This window comes from Urocitellus parryii, chromosome 10 (assembly GCF_045843805.1).
Source record: "Urocitellus parryii isolate mUroPar1 chromosome 10, mUroPar1.hap1, whole genome shotgun sequence".
NCBI classification, from domain to species: Eukaryota; Metazoa; Chordata; class Mammalia; order Rodentia; family Sciuridae; genus Urocitellus; species Urocitellus parryii.
The window spans coordinates 49,080,183-49,101,173 of record NC_135540.1 but is presented as its reverse complement, the minus strand read 5'-3'; the positions used below and the strand labels follow the sequence as shown (position 1 = coordinate 49,101,173).

General features: G+C 37.9%; 1 protein-coding gene across 1 annotated transcript in view; it reads left to right on the top strand.

Moving 5' to 3' along the window:
- Slc39a8 (solute carrier family 39 member 8) overlaps window positions 1-20,991 on the top strand; it is a 75,616-nt gene that overhangs the window by 13,504 nt on the left and 41,121 nt on the right. Inside the window, exons 3-4 of the mRNA XM_026398126.2 lie at window positions 12,113-12,275; window positions 19,650-19,819. Coding sequence (XP_026253911.1) covers window positions 12,113-12,275; window positions 19,650-19,819 — 333 coding nt within the window. The remainder of the gene's footprint in view (window positions 1-12,112; window positions 12,276-19,649; window positions 19,820-20,991) is intronic.

Sequence of the window (20,991 nt, the reverse complement as noted above, 5' to 3'; positions counted from 1 at the left end):
GATAATAAATTTTGTATGACTCTTGATTTCTGAATTTTTCAGAATTCTGTTCTCCTCATTTGGACTTGGTTGTTCTCCATTGCTATATGTCTAGGTCAACTTGAAAGCAGTAGTGTCAGTATTTGCTTATTTGTAGTATCAGGGCCACACTGAACTGATTCTGGGAGAGATTCATAGAATGAGCAGAAAACCTTGTGACTGTAAAATTTCGCTCTTCAGAGGTCCTGGTAAACGTCTCTTGGGTTATTGACTTTATTTCCCAGAACTATATTTAGACATTGAGTTCCAATTTTTTTTTTTTGTATTTTTATTTAGAGACAAGGCATTTTTTGTATCTTGTATTTTTATTTAGGATCTCACTGAGTTGCTTAGTGCCTTGCCATTGCCGAGGCTGGCTTTGAACTTGTGATCCTGCTGCTTCAGCCTCCTGAGCTAATTTTAAATCTCCTTTTATGCATCCTCTTTGCTTAACCTATCAAATTAGTGAGTTTTTAATACATGGGGTGTCTTTTATGTCCAAAGCCTTGTTAGGATTTGAGGAAGACAAAATAAGGAAGAAGTATCCTCTCTAGATGTTTATGATCTTACTGAAGAGATGCCCCTTTTTGGAGAGGAGGATATGGTGGATATGAACCCAGGGGTACTTTACCACTGAGCTATTTACCCAGATCTTCTTCTTATTATTTTTAATTTTGAGACAGGGTCTCATTAAGTTGCTGAGCTGGCGTCAAACTCATGATCCTCCTGCCTCAGCCTCGTGAATTGCTTGGATTATAGGTGTGCGCCCCGGTGTCTGGTGAGATACCCATTTCTGTGAACAGATAATCATATGAGGAAGTACCAGTTAGTCTAGACAAATAAACACTATGGATGTAGGAGTCTGGAGAAGAAGGGTTGAGCATAGCTGAGGAGGTGGGTTCCAAAAGGGGCTTCACAGGACAAACTGTCGTTGGATAGTTTGAGGGGAGGGGCACCAGTCTTCTGGGCCATGAAGGTCAATGTCACGACGGAGGTAGAATACATGGCTTATTAGAACTGTTTGGTTAGAATAGAGAGTTCACTTATGTTTGTAGAGGATGGTAAGGGGGGAGAGGAATATTAGACAGATAATTGAGTTCCTTAAGTGTTAGGCCTTAAGATGAGTAGAAGAGGAGCAAACTGAGGGTGACGCTTCAGTGGACACAATCTTATGGAGTGGGATAAATAGGATAAGAGGTATATTAGATAGGATTTTATTAAAAGCTTCTAACTCCTCTGCTACGTGGTATATAAGGCATTGTCTGTGTCTTTTTTTAAATTTTGGCACTGGAGCTTCCTGTGCATCCTTCTTATGTTCTAGGTTCTCAAACTTTTTGTTCCAAGGATCTCCTTGTACTCTTAAATTATGGAGAAAATCAAAAAGCCTTAGTATGTGTGATTCATATCTATGAATATTTACCATTATAGAAATTAGAGTTGAGAAAACTTGGAAATATTTATTGAATTTATTAAAAATTACAATGATGAATTCATTCTATGTTAAAAGAAAAAATAACTGTGTTATATATAACCATAAAAATAGAGAATGGCATTGTTTTATGCTTTGCAAATATTTAATACCTAGCTTAATAGCAGAGGGTTGGATTCCCAGATGAGATTTTGCATTTGATCTGTTATGACATCTGTAGCCTCTGGAAACTGCATTGTTCACTCATAACAGAGTGAGAGTGAAAAAGAGAAATGTAGACTTAGTATTATTATGAAAATAATTTTGACTTGCGTATGTTCTGATAGGATCTGGGCAACCCTCAGGGGCCTTGGATCATGCTTTGAGAATCAGTGTGCTAAAGGTCTCTTTGTGTGATTGGTTATGTGATGGACAAGGCCAGTCCTTGCATACAGAGATAATATGGTTTTGAAGGATGTGCTCATTCCTCATGGTCTCTTCATGCTCTGACTTGCATAAGAGGCATGCCTTGTACCCTTTATCCCCAGAGGGACTGAGTGAAGCCCTTGGTTACCAGCAAGGCAAAAAGGCCTTTTGGTCTTGCTAGCAGATGGGAGAAAGCCTGTGGGGCCATCTTACAGGTGATGAGAAGTAGGGTCAGGTCAGAGTTGAGAGGCAGAAATCCAGATCCGGTTTCTGTCTAACACCACACCAGGCGTTTAGAGGTGAAGGGGGCTTGAGAAACTGAAGGTAGCATGGAACAGGGCTGGAGGACTTGTCGGTTTACTATGATAAAGTCAGAAAAGTTTGTGAACTGTTTTTTGTTTTTTTAAATTTTTTTATTCTAATTTGTTATATATGATAGCAGAATGCATTACAATTCATATTACATATATAGAACACAATCTTTCATATCTCTGCTTTTATACAAAGTATATTCACACCATTCGTGTCTTCTTCATACATGTATTTAGGGTAGTGATGTCCATCTCATTCCACCATCTTTTTTTTTTACCCCCTTGTCCCTCTCCTACCCTCCCACCCTTCTGCCCTATCTAGGGTTGATCTATTCCTCCCATACTCCCCCTCCCTACCCCACTATGACACAGCCTCCTTATGTCAGAGAAAACATTCGGCATTTGTTTTTTTGTGATTGGCTAACTTCACTTAGCATTATCTTCTCCAACTCCATCTATTTACCTGAAAATGCCATGATTTTATTCTCTTTTATTGCCGAGTAATATTCTGTTGTGTGTGAACTGTTTTGAAAAAATGTATTGTAGCTTTTACTATTTCTTTTTTCTCTTCATTTTTAGTAATATCTTAGACTTCTAGCTCATCTTGTGTGTGTGTGTGTGTGTGTGTGTGTGTGAGAGAGAGAGAGAGAGAGAGAGAGAGAGAGAGAGAGAGAGAGAGAGAGACAACCTAGAGAAAAAAGTTAAAAAATTCCCATCGATTTAATTTTATTTTTCTCAATGAAATAGGAATGTAAGTGCAGTGATAAAAACTTTGGCAGATACAGAGAAGCAGAAAGGAAAAAATAAAAATCCCCATAATTTCACCACCCAGAAATAAGCACTGTTAACATTTTGGAGCAGATAGCTGCAGATTATATTCAACCTTATTTCTAGCACTAGTGTTATTTTGTACATTTATTTTATAAAAATCTTTTCCCCTTAACAATGTATTGTGAGACAAGACATCTTTCTCTTTGAATTAATATATTCAGTACTTTTCATCTGGTTTTTAGGAAATTTTAAGAATGAGAGTGTGTGAGTGTATGTGAGTAGGTTTGCAAGTGTGTGTATGTGAATGTATTTATGTGAATGTATGTGAGTGTGTATAGGTGTGTGTGTGTGAATGTGTGGATATGTGTGTGCATGTTTGTCAGTATGTATGAGTACACTTATGTGAGTGTGTATGTGATGTGTATGAATGTGTGTAGGTGAGTATGTGTGAGTGTGTATGCATGCATATGTGTATATGTTAGCATGACACATATCCATCACTTGGGACACTGAGACAGAGGTTCACACGTTCAAACCCAGCCTAAGCAACTTAGAGACACCCTGTCTCAAAATAAAAAGTGCTGGGGATGCACGTCAGTGATAGAAAACTTGCGTAATATGCCTGAGGTCCCTTGTTCAACTGCCAGTACATCAAAAAAGAAAAGAAAAAAAAAATCAAAACAAAAAAAACAGAGCTTGAGGAGATGAGCTCATTCCTCTGCCCCTTCCATCATGTGAGGCTATGGCAACAAGGTGCTTTGACTTTGGACTTGCCAGTTTCCAGAACCGTGGCAATTCAATTTCTGTTGTTAATAAATTACCCAGACTAAGGTATTTTGTTATAGCAGCACAAAGTGACAGAAGCATTTGGGAATACCTCCATTTCCCCCGCTATGGGAAGGACACTTTTGCTGGTTCTAGGATTCTTGGCTTCCATATTTTGTCCTTTATCACTTTGAATATATCAATGTCTTTTACATTCTAGGGTTTCTACCTGATGAATGTTTGCTCTCTCTCAACCCCATAGGTGTTAATATTGTGCTTTACAGGGTCTTAGGGAACAGAGCATTGTGTTATAGTATCACAATGTGAGTGAAGTGCTACCATCCCTTTGATATCAATCATTCCGAGTTGGAAGAAAAAGAAATCGAATACCTTGAGTGTAGTTATAGTGAGGGGTTTAAAAGTTGAAAGTTATTATAGCTGGACCTCCTGGTGCATGCCTGTAAACCCAGCAACTTGAGAGGCTGAGGCAGGAGAATCCCAAATTCCAGGCCAGCCTTAGCAACTGAGTGAGGCCCTCACCAATTTAGTGAGACCCTGTCTCAAAAAAAAAAAAAAAATATATATATATATATATATATATATATATATATATATATAATGCCTGGGGGTATAGCTCAGTGGTTAAGCATCCCTGAGTTCAATCCCCAATTGAACTAAAGATTGAAAAGAAAGTTATTACTGATTTTCAGACTCAAGAAAAAACCATCGAAATCTACTGCAAATTTTAATTTCTCAACAAGTGAATGTCAGTCTTCATATTTCATTAAGGCAAAAAGCTTCCAGAATCCTTTCTTATTCTTATTATGAGAGTTGAAAAAGTCTTCTTCTTATTATGAGAGTTGAAAAATCTACGACATTCCACCTGCACATTTCTGCTGAAGCAGGAAGCCTCATCAATCAAACACTGACTGTGGCACCACACAGAGGCCAACAGTAGCACAAATCCCAGGGCACCCATGGCTGAGCCAGGGTAAGGAAGGTCTCTGCTTCCGGCACCATGAGGACCCCCACTCCCAGCATATTTCCCATCATGACCTTGTGTCGCCCATACTCATTCCTGGAGGATCAGTAGATGAGACACATCAGAGAGCAGCAAGTGCTCTTAAGGTCTAGGTCAGAAGAAAACTGCCCTCCACAGGTGGGCCCACAGCCCATACCCATGAAAGAAGCAAAGGCTGGAAGGGGGTGACAGCTGTGTTGTTGCAAACCATGCTTCTGTGTGTCTCCAATGAAAGGAGGGCAGAAACACAAGATTCGGAAACAGTGACTCCTGTGAAAATGGAGAGCTGAGAGAGACAAAACTGATGGACAGCCAGGGGACCCTGAGCCCTGTAGATCCTGACATCATAGTGTGGGCATCAGTTAGGTGTGAACTCAGACAGCGGCAGGTGTGAGGTGTGCAAATTGGCTCAGGCTTCACACAGGTATCAAGCAGCACATCTGGATCCACCCAGGAGTCTCTTTGCCTCCACCTCGAGAGACATCAGAGGCTCTTTTCCCCAGAACACTTCCCCGTGCCTTGCTCCTCCCTGTCTGTTCTTCTATGTTTTGGAATAGCAGAGATGGTTCTTAATTAGAAGAAGAAGAAGAAGAAGGAGAAGAAGGAGAAGAAGAAAAGAAGAAGAAGAGAAGGAGGAGGAGGAGGAGGAGGAGGAGGAGGAGGAGGAGGAGGAGGAGGAGGAGGACTGATTACTTTATGTATGTATGTGACTGTATGACCAATGTGATTCTACAATATGTACACTCAGAAAAGTGAGAAATTATAACCCATCTATGCATGATATATCAAAGTATATAAGTACACTCTAGTGTCATGTATAACTAATTAAAACAAATAAAAATTAAAAAAAATAAATATATGAAATGGTAAAAAAAAAAAGAAAAAGAAAAACCGAGGGAAAAATGGAAGAATTAATGTCAGGGAAACAGAGTTGGGATCACTTGATTAGCTATCTCTTACACCTAGGGATTATCTTTCTAGACTGTTCTTTGTTCAAATCTTGGAAAAACCGGTCTTTTATCTTGATAAAATACTAAGGCATAAACTTTGAATAGTCATTTAAGAGGGCAAAACTTCAAGAGAAGGTTGATAGTGATTCAGCTTATACCCAGATTGAGCAATACTGAGGAGGAATGAGGCTCAAGTTTCTTGAAACTGAGGTAAGACATTTCTAAGATTGCAGCAATACCAAATCTGGAAGAGATTTCCCCAGTCACTCCAGCTTTGACTGTTCCTGCCTTGAGTGTGGAGCATTTGAATCTAGCAACTCCATGACATTTGTTCAGTGACCCCTAAAGGGATAAATTAATGGGACTGTTCACTTGTTTCTAGGGTCAGAAATGTCCTCCTGATTATTAAATTGTTCTCTTGGTATATTGGCTTGTCACCTTAATGAAACATTCTTAAGTGTATTTTACTTTCTGATTTTTATTTCTTTTACTTTTTCATAATTTTATTTACATTATTACTGTTTTCTTTTTTGCATTTGGTTCTAAAGAATACTATGAAACCACATGAGGATCTCATTCATTCATTCATTCATTCATTCATTTCAACATGGACTTACTGAGCACTTCCCTGTGGCAGGCACATAGTGTTCTTATTAGCATTAGTAAATATTAAGGTCATATGAGCTCAAGGGTCCCAGAGGCTTCTGTCTCATTAAATAATCATCTTGGATCTTCACCTTTTCCTCTGAATACATTCTTGACAGCCTGTGGCCAGTTGTATCAGTTTCATAGTCATATAGTTACATAATGGTAGCCCAGGAGAATGAATCAACAAGCTGGCTCCTCTGCTGGACCTGCAAAAGTAGGGTATTGGGTTTAAAATAGTATTAGGGAAACAAAGCATTTAAGATGGCATCAACACAGAGGTGCCTAGGTACGGTGACCCTGCCGCAGGATCACTTCCCAGCAATTGCCACAGCCTATTCCTGCTGTGCCAGGCTCTGGGCCATCTGTTGTTTGAGCTCAGCTTTTGCCCCACACCCAGTTTTCCTGTTTGAATGATAGCTAGGTGGGCTTACTGGGAGGCAAGTTATCATAACCATCTTTCATTTTCTTCTTAATTCACACCATGGTGAGAAAACCTGGTTGATGTTTGAATTTTAGCATTGTTGTTGAGGTCTCTCTCTGGGTAGATTCTAAAGAGTAGAAAGGCAATTTAACTTTATGACTCAAATCACTAATAGGGGCAATGAAATGCACTCCATGACAGGATCAAAATCATTTCCCCTTTGAGTTATTCTCAGTGTTTGAGCAAGACATAGCAGCACAGTATTGGCTTAAAAGCCAGAAAATGTGAGAAAACCTGTTTGAATTTTGTCATTAACGTTTATAAAGTTGGACAGCTTTGACTTAAAAAAATTTTTGTTTTAATTAGTTATACATGACAGCAGAATGCACTTTGATACATCATATATAATGGAGTATAATTTCTCATTCTTCTGGTTTTACATGATGTAGAATCACACTGGTTATATAGTTATATATGTACATAGGGTAATAATTCTGATTCATTCTACTATCAGACATAATTTCTTCATCCAGATTTTTTTCTGAAATCTATTAGTAATTAACGTGCTGGTTGAAAGAGTTTGAATATGTTAAGCATATATTATAGTTCCTATTATCTGTAGCCTTTATAGAACTCCTATGATAGTTGTTGTATAGAAAATACGTGTCAATTAACGGCATACTCATTTGCATTACTGATTGTTATTTTATGTGAATAATGTCTCATCTTCCCAGCCCTCAGAAGCACCAAAATAATACAGAAGACTGTGTATGTGTGACGTCTCCTCCAGGAAGTGATCCTGGCTTCTTCCCTTGTATCTCACAATACCTCCTTCATATCATTATATTTACCAGTTTTGCATCTGTCTGTTTTCTCTGATGAATGGTGACCTTATTGAAGATGTTTCGGGAACCATGTCTTAATCTCAGTCCCTGCCCAACTTCTGGCCCACAGAAGGTGTGATCAACCTGTTTTGTTAATGAGTAAATGAATGCGCATGGCTGTGCATGTGGTGAATCCCATAAGGTAATTGCAGTGCTTGCTGACAATGAACTTAGGGTTCTTTCAGACTTGGATCCTAACTCAACTTCACTCTCTGACTCCCTTTGGGGATTTGTAATAGAATTTGAAGTTCATGTGTCCCACTTACTTTACCACCTAGGAAAATTACCCGGACTTGATATTTTATTCTAACTTTGACAGTCAGTGAGTTTAAATACATCTCAGGTTACTCTTTCTCCCTACCTTTAGTCACACAGAGAGTATAAGCCACACCTAGCAGTGTCCTTCATTGGGACTGACAACTTCTTATCTTCCCACAGAGTCCCAGTCCATGATAAAAAATCTGAAACCAGTTCCGGGTTGAGTTGAATGGGATGATTTTCATTTCAGGTTTTGGTGCAAAGGCCTTGGCATAATGGTCATAGCATCAGATGGTCCTATTATTTGTATTATTTAACGGGTGCCACTTGACCAGACAGCCAAGTAGAGAAAATGGTTCATGTGCTGAGAAAAGGAAGAAGAAACAGAGAAAAAGTGGAAACATATCTTGTTGTTTTCACCTAGGTAGCCATTCCTTCACTAGTTTTTAGAAAATGACTTTTAAATAATTAGAGATCTTTCATTTGAAGAGTGAAAGGAAAAAAAAAAAAACCACTATGACTTATTTTTAACCTAAGACAAGAAGGGGATTTATTAACCCAGGTAACTGAGGAGTCAAGGGCACGTTAGCTTCAGGCACAGTGGTATCCACGGAAATAATGATGATGTTGAAAATCTCTGAGTCATCAGTTTTCTTTCACATGGTGGCAAAATGGCTGAAGGAGTCGTTAGACTCACAGCATTCCTGCCCGTACTATCAGTACTTTCATCAGAGAGTAGACAAATCTTGATCATTTGTTCCCTGCTCAGCCCCACTCACATGACGTGAAAGAAGCTCCCATGGTGGTCAGGTGGCTTGTCCTGACTGGCCCATGAATGAGGAATGCCAAGCAGGCCAAAGTCCTGGGCATTCACTACATTTTGCTATTCTAGATTATTATGTTATGGGATTCTCTTGTTCCATCTTGTTCTCTGGCTCTTTTTTTCCCTGTTTTTGAACAAATTACACATATATTCCTGAGGCCTTTTTCTATATAAAAAAAGGTCTTTTCTTTGTTCTATGTGTTCTCTCTCCTGATCATCTTTTCCTTGCCTGCTCAGGTGTCTTTTCACAGAAGAGAGCCTCATCTCTCTCCCAGGCATCTACCTTTGTCAGAGAAAGCTTCAGATCATCTCCATCTGAGGCCCTGCAGGCACTGCAACTTCAAATATCTTAAAACTAAATTGCCCCATGTGTTTCTCCTCCTAAGTCCCTTAATCAGACCCCGAGCCACATCCTTTTTATCTTTTTCCAGAGTCCTGTCCTCATAGTTGTTTTTGACTCTTTCCTCTGTGTATAATTTCTCCTTCATGTTAACACTTGTAGTTCTTTATTGTGGTGTCTTTCTTGGATTTATTTCCTTCACTCTGGTTTTATAGTTCTTGGCATATTTACTTCATTTCCACCACCGTTATTTAGGCTTCTTGATGGGAGAGTGATATTGCTTATTTATTTGTACTCTTTTTTTTTCTTTTCCTGGTTGTCATCCTCTATCTTCCCCACCCTCTTCTTCTCCCATCAATATTATACCCAGACTTCAATGATTCAATAAATACTTGTAGAAAGAAGGAAATAATTAATGCAAAGTGTAGTATAATTCTATGGCTGTTATACTTGATATTGTTAAAGAAAACCAGAGCCTGATAGCATTTAAAGTAGTGAAATCATATTTTAGTCAGAAAATAATGTGATAGGTATGAGGTATGTATTAGGGTTCTCCAGATAAACAGAAACACACACACACACACACACACACACACACACACATATATATATATATATATATATATATATATATATATGAGAGAGAGAGAGAGAGGGAGAAAAATGGAGAAGGGGGGAGAGAGAGTGAGAGCGAGTGTAAGCGTGAGCGCACAAGCATGTGAATGAGGGATTCATTGTGAGGTACTGGCTCACACAATTGTGTTGGAGGCTGAAAGTCCCACTGTCTGCTGTCTATCAACTGGTTAATTCCTGGAGTCATGTATCGGCCAGCTGAGCCACACTGGCTCTGTAATTTTTGAGTCTAGCAATGATGCTCCTGGGTGTCTTCATGGTGATGAAATAAACTATACCCACTTTCTCTTCTGCAATGGCTATCTGCGTATTTTCTCCATCTATTAGCTTAGGATTCCCTATTATCAGCCCCAGGGAAGAGTGTTAATAGAGCAAAGACTATTAAATGAGCAGTCAGTTTGCTGTGTACTCTTCTAGGGCCAGTGGTCAGCTATCATCCTAAACTCAAAGGAGAGAGTAAGTTGAATAAAGAGAACTTTAGATGCATACTTAGACATTAAAAAAAAGAAGATATGAAAAAATGTGCTCTATATGTGTAATAAAGATTGTAATGCATTCCACTGTTGTCGTGTATTTAAAAAAATAAAAAAGAATGTGAATTTTCCGTAAGGTAATTGCAGTCTTGGCTTTGACAATTGTGTGCATCTTGCTGTATTTGGTATTTTTCAATTTTTCCTTTATAAGCAATAGTGGTTTCTTTGTATCAAAATCTGACATTTTTACTTTTATCGTTTCTGTTATGAAGGGAATTACAGCACCTTAGTGAAACAACTCAACTTTTGAGTTCTCAAAACCATTCCTAGTGTACTAGTCAGCTCAGCTGCCATAATATAATACCATAGCCCAAGTGGCTTCACCAGCAGATACTTATTCTCCCACAGTTCTAGAGACTGGAAGTCAAGATGCAAAGGAGGTGTTGTCTGGGGAGGGCTCTCTTTTGGGTTGCAAATGTGCCCTTCTCCTGATGACCTCATATGGCAGAGAAAGCCAACAAGCAAACTGTCTGGTGTCCCTTCCTATAAGAACATAGATCCTATGAGATCAGGCCCCTCATGAGCTCATCTAACCCTAATTACCTACCAAAGTCCCCACTTCAAATATGATCACATTGGGTGGTTAGGGATGCAACATAGAGGAGTTTTGGGGGGGGCAATTCAGTCCCTAGAATATAGTTAACGTTTTAGTGGGGCTTCAGGACTGGCTAGAATGTGCAAAGAACTTTTCCCAATTTTATTTATTAAAAAATAGACACTTCTACTTGAGTAAATGTTTATTTTCACATGCTATAGTTCTTATAGCATGTGTTAGTATTTGGTTTGTTTTATATTCTTTGTTATAATGCAAGTATATGGAAGATAGTTTAGAGTTAAAATGTGCGTGAGAATAAAAAGTTATTTTTTTCCAGATTTTTTTTTTCTTTTTTTGGAGTACTGGGGATTGAACCTAGTCATCTTCTATCACTGAGCCACACCTCCAGCCCTTTTTATTTTTTATTTTGAGACCACATCTCACTAAGTTGCCCAGAATGGCCTTGAATTTGCAGTCCTCCTTTTTTTCTAGGGCAGATTCTATTCCTCATTAAGAATTAATACATTTCAAAAATACTATTTTCAAAACTTCGTATGATATAGAAAAGCTATCATTGAGAATAAAGCATATTTAGTTTTTTTTTTTAGAGACAATCGTTTCTTTTAGAGACACATTTTAAAATAATTTTATATGTTAGGATTATTATTGCTCTGTAGAGGAGGGATGAATTTCTTTACTATGAAACTGTGGGGGACCAGGTGTTTATCTGTAAGAAATTCGATAGGTACTCTGATAGCTCCCATAAAAATCCATTCAAACTAACAAATAAATTAAGAAACTGGGAGGGAATATTGAGAATTTGAAATTGTCTCAAAACCCTTTGTTTGAATGCTGATGATATGTTTTTATTTATTTCTATTTATTTATTTATGCTTTGCGGTGCTGGGATCAAACCCAGTGCCTTGTGCATGCTAGGCAAGAGCGCCACTAAGGCCCACCCCAGCACAGTTTTTACTTATTTATTTACTTATTATTATCATTTTTAATCCTTTTTTTATTTACTTATTTTTATGTGGTGTTGAGGATCAAACTCAGGGCCTTGCAAGCCCTAGGCCAGCGCTCTTCTGCTGAGCCACAACCCCAGCCCCACTTTTTATTTATTTATTTTAAAAAGTCTTTGCATACATCCAGGCCAATCTGTCATTGTTATCTTGTATCAGCAGGCTGTTGATTGAGATGACTTTGTGCTATTTTTTTTTTCTAGGTGTAAAGAGGTATGGACTATTTCCTTATTTTAAGGGTGTGTACATTTCTGTAGTGGGTTTTGGCTGAACTATTCTATGTCTCTTTGTTCATGTGCTTTTATAGTATTAACGTGTTGTGCTATTGGGTTTATTCTGTTTCAGTGTTTATCTGCTGCCGAGATCTTTTCCCTTCATGGATTTTCAAATGCCTCCCAGATAACCAGCTCAAACTTCTCGGCCATCTGTCCAGCACTTGTACAACAGCTGAGCTTCCACCCCTGTACAGATCGGTCCAAGCACAAAACAAAACCAAGCCTCTCAGAAGGTACATTGAAGCATTTTCTCTCCCTTATTTGAAATGTCTTTGAATCAGTATGAAATGATGCTAATATGCTTCTTTTCCTGTTTTTTTTTTCCTTTTAGTTAATCTACTTATATTTTGAAAGTAGTTAGAATTAAATTCATGTAAGGATCTTGTACTTGTGGACTCAGAATTATACTGAGTATCACTTAAAGACTTTGTAAACCTTAATCCTTGATTTTAAACAATATATACTTTATGCTATGCTATACATATTGGATCGCATGTCAATTATTTGTCTTATAGTTAATTATTAGTTTCCATCACCTTTTGCTTACCATGTTATTTTTATTTTTGTATCACATTATTCTAAAACTTGCCAGTGTATCTGCTATTGTCAGTGAAGGGATAAGGGAACTAGATCAAAGCTTAAGGGATGGAGTTATTAATCTTTTAATAATCTTAGATGAAAGAAAATGTCAGCAATGATTGCAAGGGTCTGTAACAGTATTGCCATAAGTACTCCATTTTTAAGGAACAATCTGCTGTGAACAGATTTTAAAATATAAGAAAAGTAATTGTTGCTTAATATACAGTTCACATGCTTAAGCACGTGGAATAGTACTTTCACCAGTGAAATAAACCAGTTGTTCAATGGTTCTATTTCCCAGTGATATGCAATTTCTCAATATCCCAAAATTGTTTACTTGTTCCACCTGGGTATTTTAATTTTCATTTTTTAATTAGCTTATCCATGCAATAAGTGTTTTCTGCATTAAGGATTCATTAATGAATATGAAAAATAATTTCCTGCCTTCCTGGGGCTTATCCCATAGTAGAGAAGAAAAATAATACACATTTAAACAAATAAGAGAATGTAGTTTCAGAGCATTGCATCCTCAGAAGAAAATAAAATAGGTAAGGCAGAGAAGGTGGTGTGGGTGGATGAGATTTTAGACGTTCAAGGGGTGAGATTACAACTGAGTAGAGTCCTGGCTGAGGAGGAGTGGGCCATTGCAGATCCTCTGTGGGCAGAGCTTTCTTGGTAGAGGGAGCAGACAGTGTAGCTTGGGAGTGAGCTTGGCTGAGGAAGGAACAGCAAGAAGGCCTGTGTGTCTGCATAGTGAGGGGACAGAGATAGATGGAAGTGTTGTCCTGGAAGCAGAGGACACCAGATGGGGGAGGCCTGTGAGGGTGTGGTCCAACTGATTGGAGTTTGTTGTGAATAGAGTGTGAGGCCAACATGGAGTTCTAAACTGGGAGTGCCACAGTTTTATTTGAATCCTGAAGGGGGAATTCTACTTTCAATTTGAAGAGTGCATTGTCATGGGGCAAGAGCAAAAGCAAGGGCATTGGTCAGGAGGCTATTGCCAGGGGTGGATGCTCAAGATATGGGAACTTGGACTAAGGTAGAGAAAGTAAAACTAGGGAGAAGGGGTCAGATGCAGAGTGGATTTTGGAGACTGTGATAAAATGGTTTGCTTCTGGGGCAGATGTGGGAAAGAGAAAGATGAGTCAAGGTTTGAGCCAGAGAAGCTGAATACATGGTTGTATCCATTTCTGGGGATGAAGACTAGGGAGGAGCCATTCATTGTAGACAAAAGGGAGTCGTGAGGAGTAAGAATATTTGGCACAGTCAGCCTTATGTATTGACATAGACCCATAAGTGGAGATATCTAGTAGGTAATGGTGTGCACACAGTTGAGTTCAAAGGAAAGATCGAGATAGGAGATTCATTATCATAGAGGTGGCATTTCAAGATGCTGGTCTGAGCAAGTTCATCAAACATGAGTATACACAGAGACTGCAAGGAGAGTAAATATAGAGAAAACAAGAGGAGACTCAACAAGAACTATCATTTAACCTACTTTTGGATTGCTTTGTATGTATGTGTCAATCCTCTATATGTGAACAACAATAATAATGACTAATAATAGCCAAATTCTGTGGTATTTTCTATTTAACAGATACCAAATACTTTACATACATTAACTCATTTAATATACACCTTTATGATGTAGAAACTTGCTTTTATAAGCAAGAAAACTGAGGTACAAGGACTTGAAATCCTTTGCTCAAAGAAAGTTACCCAACTGGTGTTTGGGAGAGCCAGATTCAACCCTAGTTGTCCATGTTCTCATTTATCTTCTATATTAATACATATGAAGAATAGAAATCATCAAGGATAAGTTATCAACTTAATTATCAGTTTTGTGAATAAAAATAATTTCAATTTTGAACCAATAGCAATTGTGAATAATTGCTAATTATTCAAGCAAATGTTTTGCTAGAGAACATTTATATTTCGATACAGCCTGTTTAGCGATACAGTTTATACTTTACACTCAAAAGTGAATTTTGCAAATGCTTTAATATTCTAACATTTGCTAGTAGTATAGACAATAATAGCACAGACTGTGAAGGCAGCTCACCTGGGCTCAAATTCCAGCTTTGTAAGTATCCAGCTGTGTTGGGCACATGAATTTAATCTCTTGATGCCTCGGTTTCCTCATCTAAAACAGTTCCTTTCTCATAGGGCTGTTATAAGGATTAAATAACTTAATGTTTGACAAGTACTTAGAATATTATCTGGCACATAAATGCTATTAGTTCTGTTAAATAAAATATATCTTTTTTTAAAAAATAAAATATATCTAACATGAAATAATTCTGAATACAAGAAGCTAGACTTCAGAAAAAGGAAATCTCCTACTCCATGTAGGTGATTACCTATATGCAAAAGTGATTTTAACCTTAACTGCTCAAAGGTTACTCCAGTTCAGAAACCAAAATGTGAAAACAGGGAAGTCGGAAGCAGGAATTCTAGGGTCAATATTGTAAAGTCATAAAGGGAAAAGTCAATAATTCTTAATTACAAGACAGGAAAGGAACCTAATACTTGAATTGAGGATCCAATATCAAGAACAGAGTACTTGGCACTACTAATCTATTTAATTTGGCAATATATTTCCTTTTTGATGTGACAATCCATTGTTTTATTTCAGTGCAGTTGTATGATCTTAAGCAACTTATTTGATGTCTCTATGCCTCAGCCATCTCATTGGAAAAATGGATGTAACAGCACTTCTCCTATAGATTGTTGGGAGCATCATGAGTTAATATATATAAGTGCCCTGGGCACAGTAGTACAATTATGTCTTTGTTCTTATATAAGCCTACTCAGTTTCACTCTATTCCCTCACCCTTGTCCAGTGCTATTTTCCCACAAGGAAAAGTTTTTCAAAATGATTAACTGCACCACCAACTCACAGGCTAGCTAGGACAATCAGATGAGATAATGTGTATGAAGTTGCTTTGGAAGATTCCAAATCTTGATATACCAGTTCATTTAATAGAGAGACAAGTTTTAGTACATCCAAGGGAATAAAAAATCAAAATAAAAGCAATAATGGGGTCATAATACAAGAATTTTTTTCAGTATGTTTATTTCGATATTTCAGTAGGAAGATAAAATAGCCTCATTTCTCAGAGATCTTACATTGTGTGATTTTTTGAAGTCCTATATATGTATGTATGTATGTATGTATGTATATATATATATATATATATATATATATATATATATATATATAAAGTTATATCAATGAGTGTAAGAGATTAATAGTAAATTCAAATCTCTAGGAGAGAAATGAACTACATTTTAGCAATAACTTCATGGCCCCAAATTGCCTCATTTTGTTATGAGTTCACAGACCACTGTTTAATTCAGATTATAAATAAGAATAATAGAATTTTATTTCAAGATTATTCTGTTCAAACCAAAGACCTAGGCCCACATTCCTGAGTTAGTGGCTTCCATAGGCATAATAACCAGAGGTAGGAGACAGACCAGGGCACCTAACTCCAAGTTTATTGTTTTGTTCGCTGTACAACAATGATCTAAATGGATTAAAATTTACATGATGATATATTTATTACATTTTTTTGGAAAGAATAATAAACAACATTTATTGAAGTCTTACTATGTTACAAGAATAGCATTTATTTTATTTTATTCTTATAAAAACTCTGAGATAGGAGCTGTTTTTATCTGCAATTTAAATAACAGAGGCTTAGTGAAGTCAAGGACAAGCCTATGATAGTCTTAAAGGGAAGAGTTGGGTTTTAAGTATAAGTCCCCTGCCTCCAGAGTTTTCATTGTTAACACCATCTGTGCTGCTTGCTCTTTGAGTGGGGCCAGGTAGAAATTGAAGTTTAGACTGTTTATAAATCTGTAAAGTTGCGGGGGCTGGGAGAATTGTTTTATGTTCAAGTGCTTGTGTAGTACACGACAGGTCCTGGGTTTGATTCTAAGCACTACTAAACAAAACAAAACAAAAAAATAAACCAAAAACCAACCCCCCTCCCAACAAAACCAGCCAACCAATGAAAAACAATAACAACAAAACCCCTATAAGATGGGGGTAATAATAAAGTCATATTTCCTAATTTGCAAAGTGGGGATAATAATGCTAGCTATCTCATATAGCTGTAATAAATAGATGAGTTAAAAATAAGTGAAGTTCTTTGACCCACACAGTGGGCATTCAGTAAATGTTAGCTATTGTTACTGATATTCCTTGGAAGTCTATTAAAATGGTTCAGAATTCATATAAAGTATCCTCTCTGAAACAGATTCTTAGAGTAAGTCCTAAGTGTAAATGGAAAAGTACAAGGAAAATGTTCATACCCGTTCTTTCTTTGGTGTTTCTTAGTTGAGTAGAAAAATAGATTTTTATTTTTTCAAATTATGAAGGGACATCTCTATGCAATGTCCCTAGCATGTGATGACTTATATTCCCAGCTTCTCAAATAGTTCTGATAAATGTCCATAAAGGCAAGGAAGATTAAAAAGATGGGATAAGGAGATGAATTGATTTTTTTTTTCGACCAGCTAACTTCAAACAAATAGCTGTGAGAATCTTGTTGAGCAAGAGACTGTTGCCTCGGGGAGGAAGAAAACAGAAAACAGGCCTTCCAGAGGAGACCATGTTGAGGAGAAAGGTATAGGAAGGGTGGTTTGGAATAGGGGCATGAGTTCTCATTTTTATGTCTTGGTATAATAATTTGAAGGCCTTGTCAATCAAAGGGAGGGAGTCCAGACAGAAAGCTGTCATATTGCATCAGGTGAAGGAGTGAGAGATGGCAGGACCTGTACTCCCACAAGCACGAAGAATGAGACGCTGAAAGTTAGAGATATCTAAAGCAGAATTGATAGGCTTTGGTCACCAATTGTCTATGGAATTGACTAGTGGAGATGGACAAATTGAAATTGATCCTGGTATTTCTTCTATTTATGGAGGTACTAAGTGAATTTGGAACAAGATTTCTCAGGGGAAGCTGATGAGTTTGATAAGTATGTGACTTTTCCTCTACTCAGTAGTAAAAAAAAAATATATATATATCTTTTTATTTTTCAACATGTAGACATCTTGTCTACCCAATAAGATTAGAAGTGTTTGTTGATGAATAAATGTGTGAAGGCTGGTGGTAGGATTGAGGGCCATTTGTGTTAAGGGAAATTACCAGTGGATACATAGTGTCGGAGAGTCTGAGGGGAGTGCGTGGTATTGTTTTTGGTGATAAGTTAGTAAATGGGAATGAGGTGGGTTGTTGAAGACTTTGTAGGGCGTGGCCAGGGTCTGGAGCGGATAGGAGAGAGTCTGGAGAGTCATTGTGTCAGTGCGTGATGGTTCTTGTAGTGAGATATTGCCATTTATTCTCTGTCCTTTTCATTTGGTACATGGCCCTGTGTGCGTGTGCATGGGCACACACATTTCCCAGCTCCCCATACGGAAAATTGAAAGCTTCTTTTTAGGAGAAACCATGGTTTGGTTCCGATTCTAGGCTCCATGAATATTTGCTAAGTGTTTTTATTCATGGATACTGGACTAGAATAATGGTGAGTAATCTTGTATTCATGAGGCATCATTCAGGATATATTTTTACAGTTTTGTTGAATCCTTTGGCCTTTTTAAAAGGTGGATGACCTCTACAGGAATAATGAAGCATGGGACTAAAGATGGGTGCTCAGGAGCCAGACGATCTGGGTTGGAAAGCCAGCTACCTTTCTGTGGGACTGGGGCAGCTTGCTTGAGCCCTCTGTGCTTTGGCTCCTCAACTGTATGAAGGAGGTAGTTATAGTGGTGCTCATCTCACAGGGCTCTGTGAGGAGCAAATGAATTCATACCTGTTGATGGCTTAGCACAGTACTGGCACATGGCAAATGCCCACTGAGCCTTAGCTGTCACCAGTGAATTCCTCTGAGAGTGCCAGGAGAAAATTGGTCCAATATTTAAAAGTATTTTCTGTGTATTTTAAAGAAATGGCAGTAGAGGCAGCTTTCTCCTCTTTCACACTGTTCTCTGTGTACAGTGTGTGGGGCCATCGGCAAAGACACACGTGGCACGGTTCCAGTGGCATGTTGTGTCTCAGTCTGCACTGCATATGTTTCACTGGCATTTCTATTTTCTCCTTAAACTGATTTCTCTAAACCAAGAGGGAACATTGAGGCCCAGTGGTCATAGGTCACATCTACCCTTAGCTCTAGAACTTTGGACGGCATTTGTTCATTTCACTCTAGGCAACAGTTACTGAGTACCTGTTGACCAACAGGCCCTGGGTGTCCAAAGATGAAAGATGCGTCACTTCCATCTGTCCCAAGAATCTCTGCCTTGATCTGGGCCTGGCAATGTGAACTGTGCAATGCAGCCACCTTCCCTCCAGCCCCATAGGAAGTGCTCACTTCCTGTGTCTCATGCACTAGGTCTTGGGAGGCCTCAGGGAGTGGGGGACTTAGGTGCTTCTGTCTTCTCCCAGGAGGTGCATTCAGGAGTCTGCAGACAAATGCTTATGACAAGCTCGGCTTCCGCAGTGATGTTCACCTGGAGGCTAACACACCCCACCTCACCTCTACCACTGCCCTTTCCACGTCATCCCATATCTTTTCCTTGAAACTCACACTTCCTTTATCTTCCTACAAAAGCTGAAAATTGAAAGCTTCTTTTTAGGAGAAACCATGGTTTGATCCAGATTCTAGGCTCCATGAATAGAAGTAGGCCTTGAGTCATAGATGAAACTCAGCGGCGTGGAGCCCGTGGACCTCAGACTCTTGGTCATTGTTCCAGATATTTTCCAAGTTCCTGCAAGTTATAAAACTCTTTGATCCCATAATGATGATTTAGGACAGATTGAAGGTCAGACACTATTTCTCTTAATATTATGCTGTTATATGCTCTCAGTTTTGTGTATAATTTTCATTGCAAAAATTTTGTTTTAAAGAAAGTTTCCATTTCAAGCTTTCAAAGAAGAAGTTTTTTTCCAAGTGATGTACAGTAAGGTTTCATTTGGCTCCTTGGCTCTGATTAATTGTGACTTCCTTTTCCCTCTGACCCACAGTTTGGGGATATGGATTCCTGTCAGTGACAATTATTAACCTGGCATCTCTCCTTGGATTAATTTTGACTCCACTGATAAAGAAGTCTTATTTCCCCAAAATTTTGACCTATTTTGTGGGACTGGCTATTGGGACCCTTTTTTCAAATGCAATTTTCCAACTTATTCCAGAGGTAAGGATGTTGACTGTTGGTTTCTATGAATAATTGTTTCTCTTAAATGCATTAGCATTTTATACAGTTTTAACCTCCATAATTCTCTCAGAATTTTACAGTCTGGTTTATAGTGTTTTGGATAAGAGAAAGCTGAATCATAGCAAATGTAAAAGCTTGTCTGAAGCTGCAGTGGCTGTCAGTGTCAGAGACAAAATTCATATTCTAGGAGGCCAGCCACCAGGACGTGCTCAGACAGCTCTGGGACACCTCTGAGGGCCGTTAACACTTTATTGTGCTTCGCATTTGGGTGAATTTAATTTTTCCGGGCACTGTTTCATTATTTATTTATTTATTTCCTTAAGAGCATGCAATGTCAGGTTTACTGAAGATATACCACAAAAGGCCCTCCTATATTTACTACCAGAGGATCAGTGAGAGCATCGTTAACAACCCTTTTCCTTCTTTTTCGATTGAAGGAAAAAAAATCAATTGTGGGCCAATAAATAAATAGCGACTTATTTTTTTCTTTGATAAAATGTGCTATTGACCTGATATTGATTACCATGCACTATTCATGGATGGTATTCAAGTGGAATGTATGTTTTATTTCATATATATATATATATATATATATATATATATATAATGGCCATATAGGAAAAAGTAATAGAAAAAGGAAATTAGTGAGAAGAAAAGAAAGGAAATGTTGAAGAGGAGAGAAAAAGAAAGAGACATTTGTAGGAGGAAGTCACAAAGGAGAACTAGAGAAATCTGTGCATACACAGACTGTATCTCTCTATACATAATGGGGAGGGAGGGAAGGAGGGGGAGAGAGAGAGAGAGAGAGACAGACAACCTGCAAACAGAGACAAAATAATATTTCAGGAAGTTTTAGAAAATTACTAAAACCTTGTTTAGTTTTCACAGCCCTCTATGGAAATTTGGGAGTACAACTTCTTAGAGTTATAGATTTTATTATTGTTGTTTGATACAGGAAGAACATAGGAGAGGATTTACTTCAAACCTTCAATTATAGAGAGGAAAATTAAAATCCAAGAGAATTAAATGACTTGATATACTCATACAATTGACTAGTAATATAGCTAAGTTGACAGTGCAGGTTTTATGACTAAAAATAATTTTTATACATTTAATATAACACAATACTATATGTATTTATCATCTCTCTT